The following is a 16307-nucleotide window of genomic DNA, read 5'->3' as shown; positions in this document are numbered from 1 at the left end:
AAAAAGTGTTAGTATGATTTTATCATACACTTAAGAACTTTGAACTGCTGAGCCCCATGGAAGTTGCCTCTGCTCAAATTAAGTCTAATGGAACTGAAATATGCAAACTTTCTTCTCCTTTCTTTTAAACCCCCACTGGAGAAGGAAGTTGTAAGAACTGGAATCTACATGTTTGTGGGCTCAGACTAATCATACCAGTTTCTGAAATATGAGAAGTACAGAGTTTTGCATCAACAGTTTTTCATGATTTCAAATGGTAAGAATAGATAAAAATATAGAGATGTTTATTTTAAAGTTTCCCTATCAGCATATATGTGGCTTTTCTTAAAATTAAAACTAAAACTGGATGAAAGAGTAAAACATCATTTAGTTCAAAATTTCAGAAACGAAATAATGAATAAACACAAATGGGAGAGATTTCTCCCCTAGTTTTCCAAAACATTTTAAGATTCAACTGAAGGTAGAGAAGAATAGAATTCTTGGGAGCAGATGTGACTCAAGCAGCTGAGTGCCTGCTTCCCGCATGGAAAGTCCCAGATTTGGTTCCTAGTACCTTCTAAAAAAAAAAACAAAACAAAAAAACAACTCAGGGGAGCCAATGTGGCTCAGTGGTTGAGCAACGACCTCTCAGTTGTGAGGTTCCAGGTTCAATCTCTGGCCCTGACACCTCAAAAAAAAAAAAAGAATACTCTAGAAACTTAGTCTTTACATTCTAATACCTGGTCTGAATTTTTTTAAAGGTAATTGCTGGAGTAAAGAAAAAATACAACCTAATTCTGTATACTAGGTTAAGATGATTCCTGTTTCCAAGGAGTACAATATATATGTAGTGTTGATAGGAAAAAAAAGTTCCATGAGAAATGCATCACAGCATGAAGTTTTTCACATTGCAAAACTAATCATTTTAAATTGACTTTGTCCCTGTGAATTGGAAGGTGCTCATTTTACCTGTCTTTTTCCTCCCTATCAGTGGCTCACTCTTCTGGTTGTTTTTCAGGGCAATGACGTAGATTGTGTATTCAGTACCTGGTTCAAGACCTGAGATAGAGAAAAAAAAAAAAAAAAAACAGAACCATCAGGGTATGCCTGTGGGCTTAGATGGTCAAGTGGAAGTGAATCTCACTGGCGGAGGTTCCTGGGGGGTAGAGTAACCCCTCTCCACCTAGCCGGTGGTCTACAGAAAGGTCAAGTTGACATTACTTTTCTTTCATAAAACACTCTATAAATGATGGCTACTTAGCAACTTAATTTTCTAACTTTTGAATCTGACACCTGAATAAACAAACACTTTGATGTTAACTTTTCCTGGGTATTATTTTAATATATGTTCTGATTTGCCTTTTTGAGTGCAAGAGAATCTATCAACACTGTAAAGCTCCAGTATATTAATTTGGGAGAATTCACTACTGATTGTATTCATGAATCTACTTAGCGCTAATGACCAGGTAGCCCTCAATGGATCAAGAAGTTAAACTAAAGGTAAGTGGCTGTGCTGTGCAGTGACAGTGACCAATCTTTGGGTGGTAGTAGTAGAAGTATTTGATTCAATTATTCCCATATCTGATTCTATTTTGTGGTATCTCTGTGTTCCACTGGGATTTTACAGTACAGATGATCGCCTAAATACAGTTTAAACATTTACTCTCTTGGAAAAAAATATGTCAGAGGCCTATAATCTGTAGAGTAAGATAACTGGAGAACTCATTCTCCATTCGAGGCCCACTCTCCAATCTGGGTGGTTGGGATTACTTTGCCTCAAGTCTCATTCTGTGAAACTGCATAATGAAGACAATGGCAGGTGTTGTTCTGGCAAGTCCTGTGCAATCACCAGATGTATAGGAGCTGAGGGTGCAGCCAGGATCACAATTAGCTAGACAGCTTTGAAAAATGTCTTTTTTGAGACTGAACAGACAGGCATCTGAAGGGGCTAAATTACAGCCAGAAAAAAAAACATTTTTTTTTTAATGACTTTCATTATGTCATTAGGACAATATTGAAATTACCGTTTCCATGAACACATCCCTTTTGAGATATGCTGAGCTCTACATCTCCCAGACAAAGAATGCCTTCTGAAGTTATCAGCAATAGGGCCTCTCACTGTCATGGCATAATATCAAAGGCACATTTGAGGTTTGCTAAGGACTTTGTATACTCATAGGAAGTGAGGAGGAAAATGACAGCATGGGGACAGCAATACCAGTAATAGTAGCTTCTGTGACACCAGGGCGCGGCCGAGGGACCACTTCTCTGGGAGGGGATCCAGGCTTCTCGTACTTGATGATATAGCCTGTGATTCTTGCTTGGGGTGGCTTCCAGGAGAACAGGACAGAGTTGGGTGTGGTGGTCAGGAAGTGCAGGTTGGACGGTGCATCGATGGCTAACAGAAAACAAAATCAAGGTTCTAAGAAAATGAATAACCAAGAAAGTTACTCCCATACTCTTTTCCCAGCCCTTCTAAACAGTCTCAGAGGGATCTGAGAGACCTCTCAACTGGAAAATGAGTCACTGTGATCTCTAACACAGAAATATCAGCTTCACGTTTGTTTCTTAAGTCTCGTGACTGATGACAGGGAAGTCAATGGCAGTTCTTCCATAAAAAGTGTGGTTACCCGTGGAGGCATCGATGACCACCGGGGAGCTCCGGGTATTGTCGTTCAGAGTGTACAGGTGGATCTTGTAATCAGTGCCCGGTTGTAAACCTGGGATTTAAAAAAAGATGGTTTTTCACCTGTGCCTTCTTTACTAGGAAATTTTCAAGCTCATCTGCAATTTTTGTGGTTCCTCTAACATCCCATATTTATGTAGATGACATAAGTGGTCCATGATTGAACAGTACATTAGAGCATGATAAGGGTGTTAACTGTTAATAAGAAGCATATTTCAAAAGAAAATCACTGATGCAGCCAAAAATATTGGGTAAAATACATTGTAAAATACAGAAAATTCTCTCTTGGAGAATGAGGGGTGACCACCTATGGTCAGTAGTTATTATCTGGAACCAAAATTTTAAAGTTCAAAAAGACCTAAATTCGCCCAAACATTGGAATTCTCTAACGACTTTGTACTTTATGAAGCAGTGTTGGTTTTTGTTGTTTTTTTTCCATTTAATTATGCTTTTTTCTCTTATCTAATCATATTAACGCTAAAAACTGTAGCATTTGGTTTCTTTTGGTTTTAACCATTATTGTTGGGGTTTTTTAAATAAAAAAGGGTACAGTGATGAAAAAAATGTATGCTATTTCTCTGACAAACATTAGATGAAACTGGCATTCAGAGGGCAAAACTACTTCTGATCACGGTGAGAAGATAATTTTTTTGGTCACATTCTTTATGATTCCAACTATAGGATATTATGGACAAGTCAAAACTATAGAGAGTGTACAAAGATCAGTGATTGCCATTGTTGGGGGTGAGGTGGGAAAAGAGATGAGTAGGTAGATACAGGGCACTTTTAGGACAGTGAAACTTCTGTATGGCATTACACATCTGTCAAAACCCACAGAGTAGTATACACAAAGAGTGAACTCTAATATCATTAAACTATGGGCTTCAGTTACTACTACTAAGTCAATACCCATTCATTAATTGTAACAAACGTACCACACAAACGCAAGGTGGTAACAATAGGGGAAACTCTGTGTGAGTGGGGGTAGGGGAGGTATATGGGAACTTTGTCCTTTCTGTGCTTTTCTGTAGAGCGGAAACTGTTCTAAAAATAAAGTTTATTATTCAGAAAAAATGTATAGGCTAGTTTACATTGTGGGTGGTGGGTAACACGTGGTCCATGCAGCGAGTTCCCTGACCTGTGATGGTATAGCTTCTGACATCCGGCTTGATGGTTCTCTGAACTGGAGCCTGGCCATTTGCTGGGATGGCATCAACTTGGAAGCCAGTGATGGTCTCTGTCTTGGTTCTCCAGCTAATGGTGATGGTCGTCTCAGTAGCATCTGTCACACGGGCCCTTCTTGGAGGACTGACATCTGCACAGGATCATCGTGGGTTAGTACTTGCTTGATTCATAGATGTGATGCTTTGGTATTTAAAAGCGTTTCCTTATTATACACTGTTGCTGACTGAATCATGTCCCTCACAGAAGCAAGTTCAAGCCCTAACCCCCTGTCTTGTGGGTGTGAAGCCGTTTGTAAACAGAGCCTTTAATTTTAGTCAAGGTGTGGACTCATTTGTGAAGAGGATCTTTAAAGATCCTATTTAGACGAGGCCAAATTGAATCAGGGCAAGCCTTAGTCCATATGACCGGAGTCCTTATAAACAAGGAGTGGAAACTAGACAAAGGAACACATCACTGAGGAGAATGGAAGCCAGAGGAGAAGCCAGAGAATGAGACAGACCTCACCATGTGATGGTGGCAGAGCCACAAGCCAAGCAGCCCCATGGATTGCAGCAAGCCAGCACCCACCAGAGCGCTACAGACCCTGGGAGAAAGCATGGCCTGCAACACCTTGATGTTGGACTTCCAGCCTCCAAAACCATGAGATAATAATTTCCTGTTGTGTAAGCCAAATCATTTTCTGGTATTTGTTATAGCAGCCCTGGCAAACTAAGACATATGTCAAATACACTCATTTCAGAAAATAGGTGACTAATAATATTTTCTCTTGGGAAAGGTTAACAGTAATTAAAACATATGAAAAAATTCATCTACATATCTTTTTTACTGAAAAACTTTAGAGATACTACCAGTGGTTCCCAGGCCTGACTTTACAATACCTACAAATACCTTACTAAGTATTAAAGCAAAATAATTTATTTACTCTATGTAAAAATATGTGTCACAGGAGTTAACAATAATATGGCCAGCTGGCAATATTTATGTATTGCTTGGCTAATATTTTGCCATTTTTACAGGACTTCATATCTGTTCTTTCAATGGGTATAATACATCCCCCTATTTTATAGATGAGGAAATTTTGACAGTTTATGTGACTTCTGAAAGAAAACAGCAAATTATTAACATGGCAGAAGACTAAACCTGGGTCTGACTTGGTCCAATACTATACTATTAAGACACAAGAACAGCCAGTGTGCCCTCCCAAATTTAATTCATTGAAAAACTCTTCTAACAAGTAGAGCATAAACTGAGTGTTAGTTTCTAACACCAACCTTATAACATTAAAAAGCGATTCCATCTTATGTGCCTATAGGCACTCTCTGAGGAGGCAAAAAGGTGACAGTAGGAAATAAAAGAGAGGTAATCAACCCAATTTCAAATTGGCAGTCATTCAACTGATAGCAAGCCAAAAAATCATTTACCATCTTCGATTTTTCTTCATGCAGAATATTTGTCAAAACTAAAAAGTTTGATCACTTACTCTCCAGAGTAGTGACAACTCCCTGAACTGGTCTGCTGGTCAGAGTGTCTTTAAGAGCATAGACGCTCACTTCATATTTGGTGGCCACCTAGAAATAAGGGCATGGTAAACTTGAGAATTGTGATCTTTGGCAGCACAGGATTTTTAACTACAGCATTAGATGAAAGCAGTGGTTTTTAAAAGAAACCTCTTAAATCTTACAGTAAAACTTAGAGCACTGCAAACTCCTAGATTAATTCCATTCCTACCATGAAGATGATCAATAATATATTTAAATTAAATGAACTAAAAATGATTCTAGGAGGTAAGCCCAAGTAAGCCCTAACTTACATAATTATACTGAGCTAATGAGAAATAAAGAAAATGGGTATGAGCCTATTTTTCTCCTTTATGATCTGACAAGTACAAATCATAAATTTTTCTGATCATAGAGAGACAAAGAGTATGCTCCCTTCTATCCCTGAATCCTCCTTCTGTAATTTATCCTGTATTTGCCCTTATGTTAAGGAGTACCTCAGTCCCCTAAGTTCCTGGCTAATATTCTACATGCAAGTCTGAAAGGGTTAAAAATGTTTCAGTGGGAGTAGAGTCAGGTGGATTGGTACAAATTGGAGACTATTCCTTTCTGAGGTAGCAGAACTCGGAAAATGCCTAACTCAAGTGGATTTATGCATTCAGCCAATGGAGGTATAACCCTTCCCACCCCTATACAAGCTTTTGAAATAAGCAGATGAGTCTAAAAGAGCTGTGCAAAATCTGAAACCATTTGTCAAATTCTGTTTCCAGTAGTATTCTGGAAAATCCTAAGTCTCCATAACAAAATTCTACTTGATATAAAATTACAATGGAATTATCTTGATGGCAGAGAAGAACACAAGTAGATTTATGATGACATCCTATTTCTAACACTATATGAACTGCCTAAGATGTGACCTACTTCTTTAGGCCAATGACAAATGGTCAGTTCTTACCATTAGTCCTGATACCACCACAGATGAGCTGTCTGGGGCAAGGTTGATTTCTTTCATCGGTCCTGTCTTCTCCTTGGGGGTCACCCGTACTCGATATCCAGTGAGGTGAACATCGGGTGCTGTCCACAGGGCAGTCAGGCTTGTTGGCGTAACCTGAGTGAACCTCAGGTTGGTTGGTGAAGGAATGGCTGTCGGGATGGTCATTGGTTAGAGGTTATCTTATGGGAAATGGGGAAAAAGGAAAATAAAGTGAACTCGAAGAAGTAGAATGGATTGTTCTTATTTGGTTGGGTGGGTTCCCCAGTTGAGTAAAGATTCAGTTCAAGAAAATATAAGGAGAGATGCAAAATGAAGGAAGTGTGCTTGTAAGAAAATGTGTTTTATATCTACCAATTTTCAGAATCACTGGAAACTCTCACGCAAGCCCTGCGCTCTAAATGACTTTAGGTTTTAGAAGTTTTATCCCCCCTTAAAAAACAAAAATGTCAAATTGACCATTAGGATTGATTTTCCAGTTGTTTGGAAAAATGAGCAATAGCCCTCTTTCTATATAAACTATCTTTGTGTGGATAGCCATTTCCCAAATTGTTCCTTCTAAAGAAGAGAGATTTATGTTTTCAATGTCTCTTGATTTGAACCCGTTGGCATACATCACTGCTAAATTTGAAGTATTCTCTGTGGTGCAGCATAAGAAGAAAATTGGCTCACAACAGAAGCAGAAAAGAGAAGCAAAGAGCAATAATAAAGATTGTCACCTCTGGGGCTTATGCTGTCACTTGGACACATCTTTAGCATTCTACTCTGCTTCAGAAACAAAGCACGAGAGGATGAAATATTGTGGAAAGCATTTGCCCTCTTGCCTGTTTCTATGAGTCTGATTCACCGTCCTTTAAGCAAATTATGATATCTAACCAGAGACGAAAGCTCTGACCCATGTGTTTTCAGAATCAGCCTGCTCTGAAATGCCCCAACCTGGATTCCTTTTTAGAGTAAGCACTATGATGCTAAACTTCTTTCCTTCATATCCAGTGAGGGTAAACCCTAGGATGTTATAGCTTAGGAAATAATCTACAATTTTAGAATCATGTCCAAATGTTTTACTTTCCAACCTTGTTTTTTAAGCCAAGCTACTCCAAAATTTCCTCCTACTAGACCTGCTTACCTAAAATCACCTAAATTTTGTATATTACTATTCCTCTTGAAAGAGGATCTTTGCTAACAGGGAGGTTTTCTTACCCCCTTATTCGGGAATCAATAGCCCGATAAAGTATATTTCGCTCAGCAGGGCATAAAGACACTGCTCCCGTGAGCAACCAGGTGGTGCAATTAACGATATACCTGTGGACTGAGTTCCAATCAGGGGCTGGCTCTCCATATCACCGTGCAGGGCCACCACACTGACTGTGTACTCAGAACCCGGCCTGAGGCCTTGCAGCTCTGCAGTGTCTTCTTCACCATCAGGTGCAGGGAATAGCTCATGGATTCCATCCTCAGGGCTCGAGAAGGTCACCCTGTACCTGGTAACTTGCCCCTGTGGGCTTTCCCAAGCAATTTTGATGGAATCGACATCCACATCAGTGAATGCCAGTCCTTTAGGGCGATCAATGTCTGTTAGGCAAATTAATGGTAAGAGGTTATGTGAAAAGCAAGTTGTGAAATAAGCATTTTTATAACATGCAAAGCAGTTTTGCAGTTTTAGGGATTTTTTTTTATGAATTAAGATCCAATTAAACCATCATTAAGTGGAAAATTACCTGACACTTGCTTAAAATTTTTGGTTTAGAAAATATTTTATGTTGCATCACTTATGAACTTAAAAAGACATAGGTGTACATGACATGCATTGAGATCCTGCAAAATGTCCCTTCAAAGGATATTTATATATATTAATTTTAAGATATTCTACCAAGATTTGTTTTTTGCAATGTGAGGGTTAGTCTCATAGACCCAGATTTTCTACACCTTGGAAATGGTAAAGCTGATTTTCAATGTTAGATTCAGATTGTTATCGTCTTTATCGAAACTCTTCATTGCCCCCTTCTATTAAGTATTTACATTAAATGCTAGACCAGCCATAGTCCTCAAATGCTCCAAACATAATAGCTGCAGGAGGCACACGTCAATCAACTTTACCATCCAGTCATAGAAAAGATGGTCCTAGCAAAATATTTTGTAGATTTGATGTAGGCGAATAAGATTTTGCTGAGGCCATTTGAGCAAAAGGAATTCAAAGCACAGCAACTAACTATGGTAGTTCCACAACTTCTTTCCTTATAAGTTCATTGCTCAGCACTGAGAAGGAAAAATGTTTGTATAGGGCTCAGCCCAAGATACAAACTTACTGACATGTTGACTTTCCCTATGTAAAACAGCAAAAGACATGCAGAGGATGTTCAGACTTCTAAAAACAAAATGTGACTTGGAAAATGGAAAATGAACGCGGGTTACATACTGGTTATTGCAGTCTGAACCAGAGGCTGACTCTCTCCATTTCTATTCTGAGCGTAGACACTAACCACATACTCCACTGTGGGCTGCAAGCCTTCGATAGTCATTTCTGTTTGATCTGCAAAGGGAGTGAAAAGCAAATGCAGCATCGATCATCCACTGTAAAGTTATTCAAGCTACTTTCAGGACTTGGTAGTAAATAAGAGGTGGCCTAGAATTTTCATTTGCAGAATTACCATTAAATATGGAGGAGTTAAACTTCTATTTCCTCTAGGATAAACTTATTAATTGCTAATTCAAATTACCATATTGGAGTAAAACTGTCAGCATGAAAGGATATGCTCTAAAATTTAATATGATGCCCCAACAATTGCTTGATAATGCTCTTAAAAAGTTAAAATTTACTTGACTTTAGAGATAATGCCTTAAGATCCTAACTGCAGAAGTGTTTTATGTAGAAATAAAAACAACAGAGCTGAAAGAATCCAAAAAAGTCAGTCAGGCCATCCATTCCTCTCCTTGATGTGTACCATAAACAAAACCACAAAAATGAATCTAATAATTTAAGATACCCAGACTACCAGGGAGAGCCATACATGCAAAATCAGAAGGCACTTATCTTAAAATTTCTACTGTATAGTGTGTCGATAATGATCCTGAACCCTGAATTCATGAATGGGGCAACTTTGCTATACGATATGAAATGTACAGTACTCACGGCAAGGTGGCCACCTATTTTTTTTTTTTGAAGTATAATGTCTGGTTCTATTCTGCTTATTCTGCTGTACGTGAGATGCTGGCTATTCTTACCTGGGCCTGTAGTTTTAGTTTTTGATGGTCCTGGGCTATTTTGAGGAGTGGCGGTCACTCGGTAACCAGTAACCGGGGAACTGGAAGGCAGCCACTTGACACTAATGCTGTTGTCCTGAACATCAGTCACTTGCATCTGGGATGGTTTGTCGATTTCTACAAATAAAAGCAAGGAGAAACAGGTGAAACCCCAGTCGTGTGGACAAGTCCTTGTCTCCAGCTACGGCATATCTCTGAAAAGTTTGTTATAGCTCTTAATCTTTCCCAGCTTCTTTTTCCAGGGACAGAGAGATCACTTTTTGGAGGATAGGGCATGTATCTAGATACCATTTCCTATTTTCATTTTGGCTTTCTTTCATAAAAGAAGCTACATTCCAAGGACGAATTTGTCTTCTTTATGATATCAACTCATCCATTCATTCATACATCCATCCATTCATTCAACAAATACATATTGAGCCTTCTTTATACCTGTCTCTATTGCAGGCAAATGGAATAAATCAGTTAACAAAGCAGACAAAAATCCCTGCTCATGGAGTGCTTCCTTGTATAACTAGCTCAAAAGTGTATTAATTGCAGATGTTACTTTGTCTGATTTAAAAACAAAGTTCACAATGTGGAAAATACAGTGGGAGGACAATATAAAATTTACATGCATAAATATGTCCATGCCTCCCCAGAGGAGGTGCTAGTACCTGTTCGGTAATCAATGGAAACGGGCTTGCTGCTTGCCGGACTGTCTCCACGGCCAATGACGGCATGCAGGGTGATGGTGTAATCGGCTCCAGGTTTCAGGCCAGTAATGGTAGCTGTAGACTTGCTCCCAGGCACAGTGAACTCCTGGACGGGACCTCCTGCACAAAAACAGGGATAAGCGCTGGGGTGAGGGATTTAGAGCTACCTGGGTAATGCTGACTAAATGAATGAGTGCAACTAGAGCAGCAGGCAAGTCACACCTTATTGCTTATTCCCTTTGTACAAGTGCTATTAATAGGTCCTGACCAGAAAGGTGTATTTATGCATGCGGGAAACCTTTAAAAGTGGGTAAAAACTGGGAGAAAATTGCAGATCACGCTACTTTAATGTTCCAGCTTTAAAATGTCACTGGGTTTTAGATGATCTTTAGAAGAAGGGAAGTAAGCTCTCCATCCCAGGACTGGGTACCTTGCATCCCTTGGTTTTTACTTTCAAAGGAATATATTCACATAAAATAAAATTTGGAAAATACAGGCAAGTAAAAAGAATAAAAAATTTAAAAGTCACTTATGTCACAACTGATAATATGTTGGTGAATGAGCTCACAATTCTTTTTTCCTCAGCTCTGTTATTCCCCACTTTAGTTGTATGATATAAACAACTTTTTACCTTGATTTTGCTACCAATTATATCATACATTTTCAGGTACTCTTGGAATCGATAAGGCTCCAAAACTGCTTTAACTGTGTGTTGGCTGTTGGGCTTTGAGGCTATGCTCGACAGAGCCTGCCTTGATAAGCGCGTGAAACAGCACTTCAGGAACTCACCAGTTTCTCCATAGGCGATCCTGTAATACCTCACTGTGACGGGAGGAGCATCCCAGCTGATCAGTAAGCTGGTGGGGGTTGCAGCAACAACTTTCAGGTCCGTTGGAACATCAGAAACTGGAAAACACGTGGGTAAGTTTTCACATCAGTAATTCTCAAATGATGCCCCAATTCACTCTTTGTTCATTTGTCAGATACTAATCTTTATAATTCCTTCATATAATAATGTAAATACTATTCAAAATGAACAGAATTGAAAATTATGAATAATTCAAGATAAGGGGTTAAGGAGCCGATTCAAACTGTGATAAAATGATTGTTTACAATTTTCAGAAAGATTCTTTTCCTCACCTGTTTATTTAGAAAATTTTCAAAACTTCAGAAAAGTTATAAATATAGTACAACAAACATATACACCCTTCATTTAGACTCACTATTTGGTAACATACATACATAGACACATTTGTTGCTCCCGGCCATATACACACACACACATATACACATGCACGTATATATACTTTTTTTTGCTTAACTATTTAAGACTGATGTGTAGTCATCATGACACTTCACCCCTAAATATTTAGCATCTATTTCCAGAGAATAATGAATGACACTATGACAGTCAAATAATTATATTTTAAAGGGAATTTTGAAACAGGGTGCTTAAGTTTCCTGGATTTTGAACAAACTTTAAGTATTAGAAATTTTAAAACCCTAAGTCAGGCAAGGATTGTCGTAGGACAAATAAATTCGCTTCTTTTTAATATATTCTGAGAGGGAGATTTTCTCCACACCTTCCCTCACTTCCCTCTCCATGCCTTATACCCTTCACATGTTTTCTAAGAGATGATGACTCAGACGACACAAAGCTATTTCATAGATGATACCACCTGCAGAGGAAAGTTCTCTGAGTTTCTCTGCAGACCAGAAAGCAAATTACCTGTTGACTGTTGGCCAACCAAGGGGAGACTTTCCTCTTTGCCATTGACAGCAACGATGCTAACCACATACTCTGTGCCCGAGTTGAGGTTGGTGAGGGCGATGGAATTCCGCGTAGGGGGCACTCGATCTACTCGAGGTCTTCCACTGCTGTGTTCAGGATGATGGCGAATAATGAAGCCAGTGACGGGGGCTCGAGGAGCAATCCAATAGACAATGAAAGAGTTGGCAGTGGTATCAGAGAAATCAATGCCAGTTGGAGAATCAAGACCTATTTTTCCCAGGAAAGGAAGAGAGAGAGAGAGAAAAAAAAAGAAACCACCAGCTTAGGAGTGAAAAAGAGGAAAGTAATACACATATACCATTTCTGCCCTTCCTCATTGACACCATGATTTGCCATAAACTTTGAGTTATCATATACTGATTCTCAGTCACATATAAATATCAAAACTGTGTACTGACTCAAATGTACTGTTCAAATGGCCAACTCATTCTTTTTTTTCTTTCGCTAAGTACTGCAAGTAATTTATATGTGTTATTAGAGTATGTTTCTGCATAATATTTGAAGATAGGTGTTTAAAATATTCTTGGAATTGGTATTTTAAAATGCTTCACTGTTTAAATATTCTAGTTTCTATCCTGTAAGCATATCTTGCAAAATAAGGCAAGATCTGCCTGCTCACAGTTTAAGTGTTTGACTCCCAAAGATGCTTTCTATTCTCAAGAGAGCATTGATATAGCCATGGAGCTATAATTATGCCAAACATAAAACATTAGGACACCTAAATAAGACATTATCCTTGCCAAACTGCAATTCGAGTAATTCCCCATGAATTGAGAATTTAGTGATTGTAGAAAAATTAACAAGAATTCAGAGCTCATCTCAAATTCAAATCACTTAACCTCTCTGGAGTTTCCAGCAAATTTTTGTTCCAGTTGTAACGTTCACTTGTTCTATTCAATAATTTGCTAAAGCCAAATTGAGATATCACAACTTCTTTTGCAAAGCAAGAGGACTATATTAATAAACTAATGAATACAATAAAATGTACTTTTTAAAAAAGAAAAATGAAAAGAAGTAGTCATATAAGAGAGGATGGAGTCAACACAACCTCCTTTACTGAGTAAAACAATATTTCATCCAGAAAAAAGGAGAAACTTGGTGGCTCAGTAAAGGAGGAAAAATACTTAGGTGACAATGAAAATTACTAGGTCAGCCTCTAGACATAACTGCCTAATGAGAAGAAATGCCTGCCATTTCTAAATAATAGAGATGATGGAAAATTCTCCTTGTGACAATTTAAAGAGATTAGACAACAAAATTTCTGGACTAATTTCAGTCCTCTCTGGAGGCAGAAAGTAGAATCATAGTGACTGAAAGTTAGGGTAATTGATGATTAAGTGTCTTTTATTTATTTATTTTTTATCTTTTAAGACTTGTCATCAAAAAGTAATACTAAGGCTACAATTACCACCATCACAAAAGATGGAAATGTAGTTTTAGAAATAGAACTTCATTTTATTATTTAAAATTGGTACATGAAAGCTACTTGATAAGCATATTGTTGACACAACTTACCCGTTTTCCGTGTTCCTCTTAGAGGTGTGCTCTCATGTTGTTCATAGACACTGGAGATGCTAACTAGGTATTCTGTACCAGGCAGGAGATCTGAAGAGGCAAGTGGCACTTATTTTAAACCTACTCTAGAAAGCATGAAAATCCAAAGCACTCCCAGGACTATTTCAACTGAAGAAGTATCCAAGCCTCTGGCCCTTTCTCCCTTTCTCCCACGTACACCTATGTGAACACAGCATACTCTAGTGTATTGGGTAATTAGTTGGTAAAGAAGGGACTTGCCCTGCAGCATCCCTAAGCCCTGCCCTCTGGGAGTGTGACTCAGACTGTGCACCATGACAAGGCTTCTTGCCAGTGCAGAAGTAAGATGCAGTTGCTACAGCCTCGTAATGGTATTTCTACCATCCACTTCAATGTACATCTTTTGAGGGCAGACAATGACGGTGGTGGCACCGTAGATTAACATTGATCCGTATCAGTACTGCTGCCCTCCTTACAAACAACCCTATGAGCTACTTGTTTCTTTTTAAAAAAGCAGCTGTATTGATAAACAGCACTATATCTAAAGTGCACATTTTGACAATTTTGACATATGCATACCCTTGTGAAGCCAGCCCCTCAGCCAACATATACGATTACCTCCAAAAGTTTATTTTACTACAATTATCCCCATTTTACAAATGAGAAAATGGAGGCACAGGGAAGCAAAGTACAAGTCACCAAGACCATGTAACAATTTTTCTTTTCTGGGAAAAAAGTCACATTCTAAAGTAGGGGTTCTTAACCTTTTTTGTTCCATGGATCCCTTTGCCAGTTAGGTGAAAACCACAGACCCCTTCCTAAGTCCACACTGTACTATGTATTATTTAATAAACAGATCATACCTGCACCAACACATCCCCAAAGGATAACATTTTTTTGAACTTCAATTCAAGCTCACGGATCAGTTGTTAAGAAACCCTGTTCTAAAGGGAAAGAGGTCAGTTCTGCCATGTTGAGGTGAGAATAGAATATTTTTAAAAAATAATATAGGGAAGGGGCTGTGGCTCAAGCAGTTGAGCCCCATTTACCATACAGAGGACCCATGTTTGATCCCTGTGACTTCTTGGTAAAAAAAAGAAAAAAGGCGCCCAGACCTGCGCGGCACAGAGAGGTATAGGTCCCTACGCAGCGAAGTGATGCACCAAAAAGATGATGATGCAATGATAGGGAAAAAAAAGATATATACATTTCTGGGTATCCTTTCCCCCATTTTGAGAAGCCAAGAAGGTAGAGTAAGGTTTCTAACTCTTCCCTCCTTTCGTCATGACCCTTCAGCCTTTCTACATAGGCTTCTACAAGAATTCAAGAAAGCACTGCACTAGGAGGTCTGAAGCTTGACCTCGATTTTCTTGGGACCTCAGTTGCTTCATCAGTAAAAGAGGGTAATAATGGCTTCTTTGAATGGGGAGATGGCTACCTTGAGGTCCTTTACAGCAAGAGTATCTATCATAAGGTCTTAGAACACGGGACATGTGTGACAGGTTTGTGACTAAGGTGGGGAGAGAGCGTGCTGTTGCAGGGACTTGTGTATTGGGTAGTGCTGTAACTGCTGATTCCAGAACTTTCCATAACAGAAACAGCCTGAGTGCATGCAAATATAAGGATGCTCTTACCCTAACCCCTACCAAATGAAAAACTAAGATTATGGTCATGGTGAGCTGCCTTAATCTGAGTGTCATTCTCTAAAATAAGTCTGAAAGCCATCATTTGGTAACGAGTTCTTTTTCCCTTATTCAGGATCTTTTGTTGTCCCACATGTGTATTTTATTTTACTCTTTAGTGAAAAAAGAAGCAAGATTGACATGAAACATAGTACTGTGCTGTGGCCTGCTCTTATTTTCCTTAAGAAATTATATCTATTCCAAAACGGTTGGAACTAGAAAGAAAATTTCCGTAGTGATTTTTGTTTGTTTGGTTGTTGTTGTTGTTTTTTTAATGTCTGCTCTTAGTCTTCTGAGAAAGCCCAGTACCAGATTCTTTTCAAAATACAAATTAAACTTCTGGCTCTTTCTTCAAAACAATATCCTCATTTATCCTAAGCCATCAGTCACTGTTTCTAAGTTTTCTAATATTAAATACATTATCTGCTGACACTTTTTAAAAAATGAGAATAAAAAGAATATGGTGACAATAATTTCAATTCCTCATTTCCTTCTCTCTCTCTAAACATTTAGATTTAATCATATAATTTCTTTTCACATTTCACTTATTTTTATGGACTTCTTTGGAAGCAGGCTTTGTTTGAAGTCTTTGAACGTCACTGTTGTTATTTTTCAACCATGATAAACAAAAATAGTAAAGTTATGTTAAGATGGTAATAAACATTACATCTTTCAAAATTGCAGAGCCACATGTGGATTTAGAGCTTAGTTGTAGTGCTGTTGCAGCTCTGTTGCTGTGAGTCACTCCTTCTTGAGAACTCAGAATTCATTCGTTATGTTCTGAATTAGTATTCATTGTGGACCGCTTACTTGTTAAGACCACTGCGTTGTCTGAAGGAGAAATGGACAGCTCCGCGACATCTTCCTCATTTTTCACAGGTGAGTAGCGCACCAGGAAACTGGTCAGTTCAATGGATGGAGGTGGAGCCCAGGTGACACGCATAGTGTCTGAACCAACGTTGGTGAATCTCAGGTCAGTGGGTGGAGGGACAGCTGGGTTCAAATAA

The 16307-nt window shown here is 38.6% G+C and overlaps 1 protein-coding gene across 9 annotated transcripts in view; it reads right to left on the bottom strand.

The window, feature by feature from the left end:
- The window catches only part of FN1 (fibronectin 1), a 68053-nt gene that overhangs the window by 11050 nt on the left and 40696 nt on the right, over positions 1-16307 (bottom strand). For 5 of the 9 annotated variants that reach the window (XM_058300169.2, XM_058300174.2, XM_058300166.2 and 2 more), the window contains 14 exons: positions 16111-16293; positions 13601-13690; positions 12023-12292; positions 11083-11199; positions 10255-10413; positions 9560-9715; positions 8754-8867; positions 7640-7909; positions 6302-6489; positions 5331-5418; positions 3804-3980; positions 2610-2699; positions 2198-2377; positions 949-1038 (listed from right to left, as the gene is read on the bottom strand). In XM_058300169.2, coding sequence (XP_058156152.1) covers positions 949-1038; positions 2198-2377; positions 2610-2699; positions 3804-3980; positions 5331-5418; positions 6302-6489; positions 7640-7909; positions 8754-8867; positions 9560-9715; positions 10255-10413; positions 11083-11199; positions 12023-12292; positions 13601-13690; positions 16111-16293 — 2172 coding nt within the window. The remainder of the gene's footprint in view (positions 1-948; positions 1039-2197; positions 2378-2609; positions 2700-3803; positions 3981-5330; positions 5419-6301; positions 6490-7639; positions 7910-8753; positions 8868-9559; positions 9716-10254; positions 10414-11082; positions 11200-12022; positions 12293-13600; positions 13691-16110; positions 16294-16307) is intronic. The other 4 variants (XM_058300172.2, XM_058300175.2, XM_058300168.2 and 1 more) reach the window with 1 other exon arrangement.

Source organism: Dasypus novemcinctus, chromosome 7 (assembly GCF_030445035.2).
Source record: "Dasypus novemcinctus isolate mDasNov1 chromosome 7, mDasNov1.1.hap2, whole genome shotgun sequence".
Classification (NCBI taxonomy): Eukaryota; Metazoa; Chordata; class Mammalia; order Cingulata; family Dasypodidae; genus Dasypus; species Dasypus novemcinctus.
This window is presented reverse-complemented; position numbering and strand designations above follow the sequence as displayed.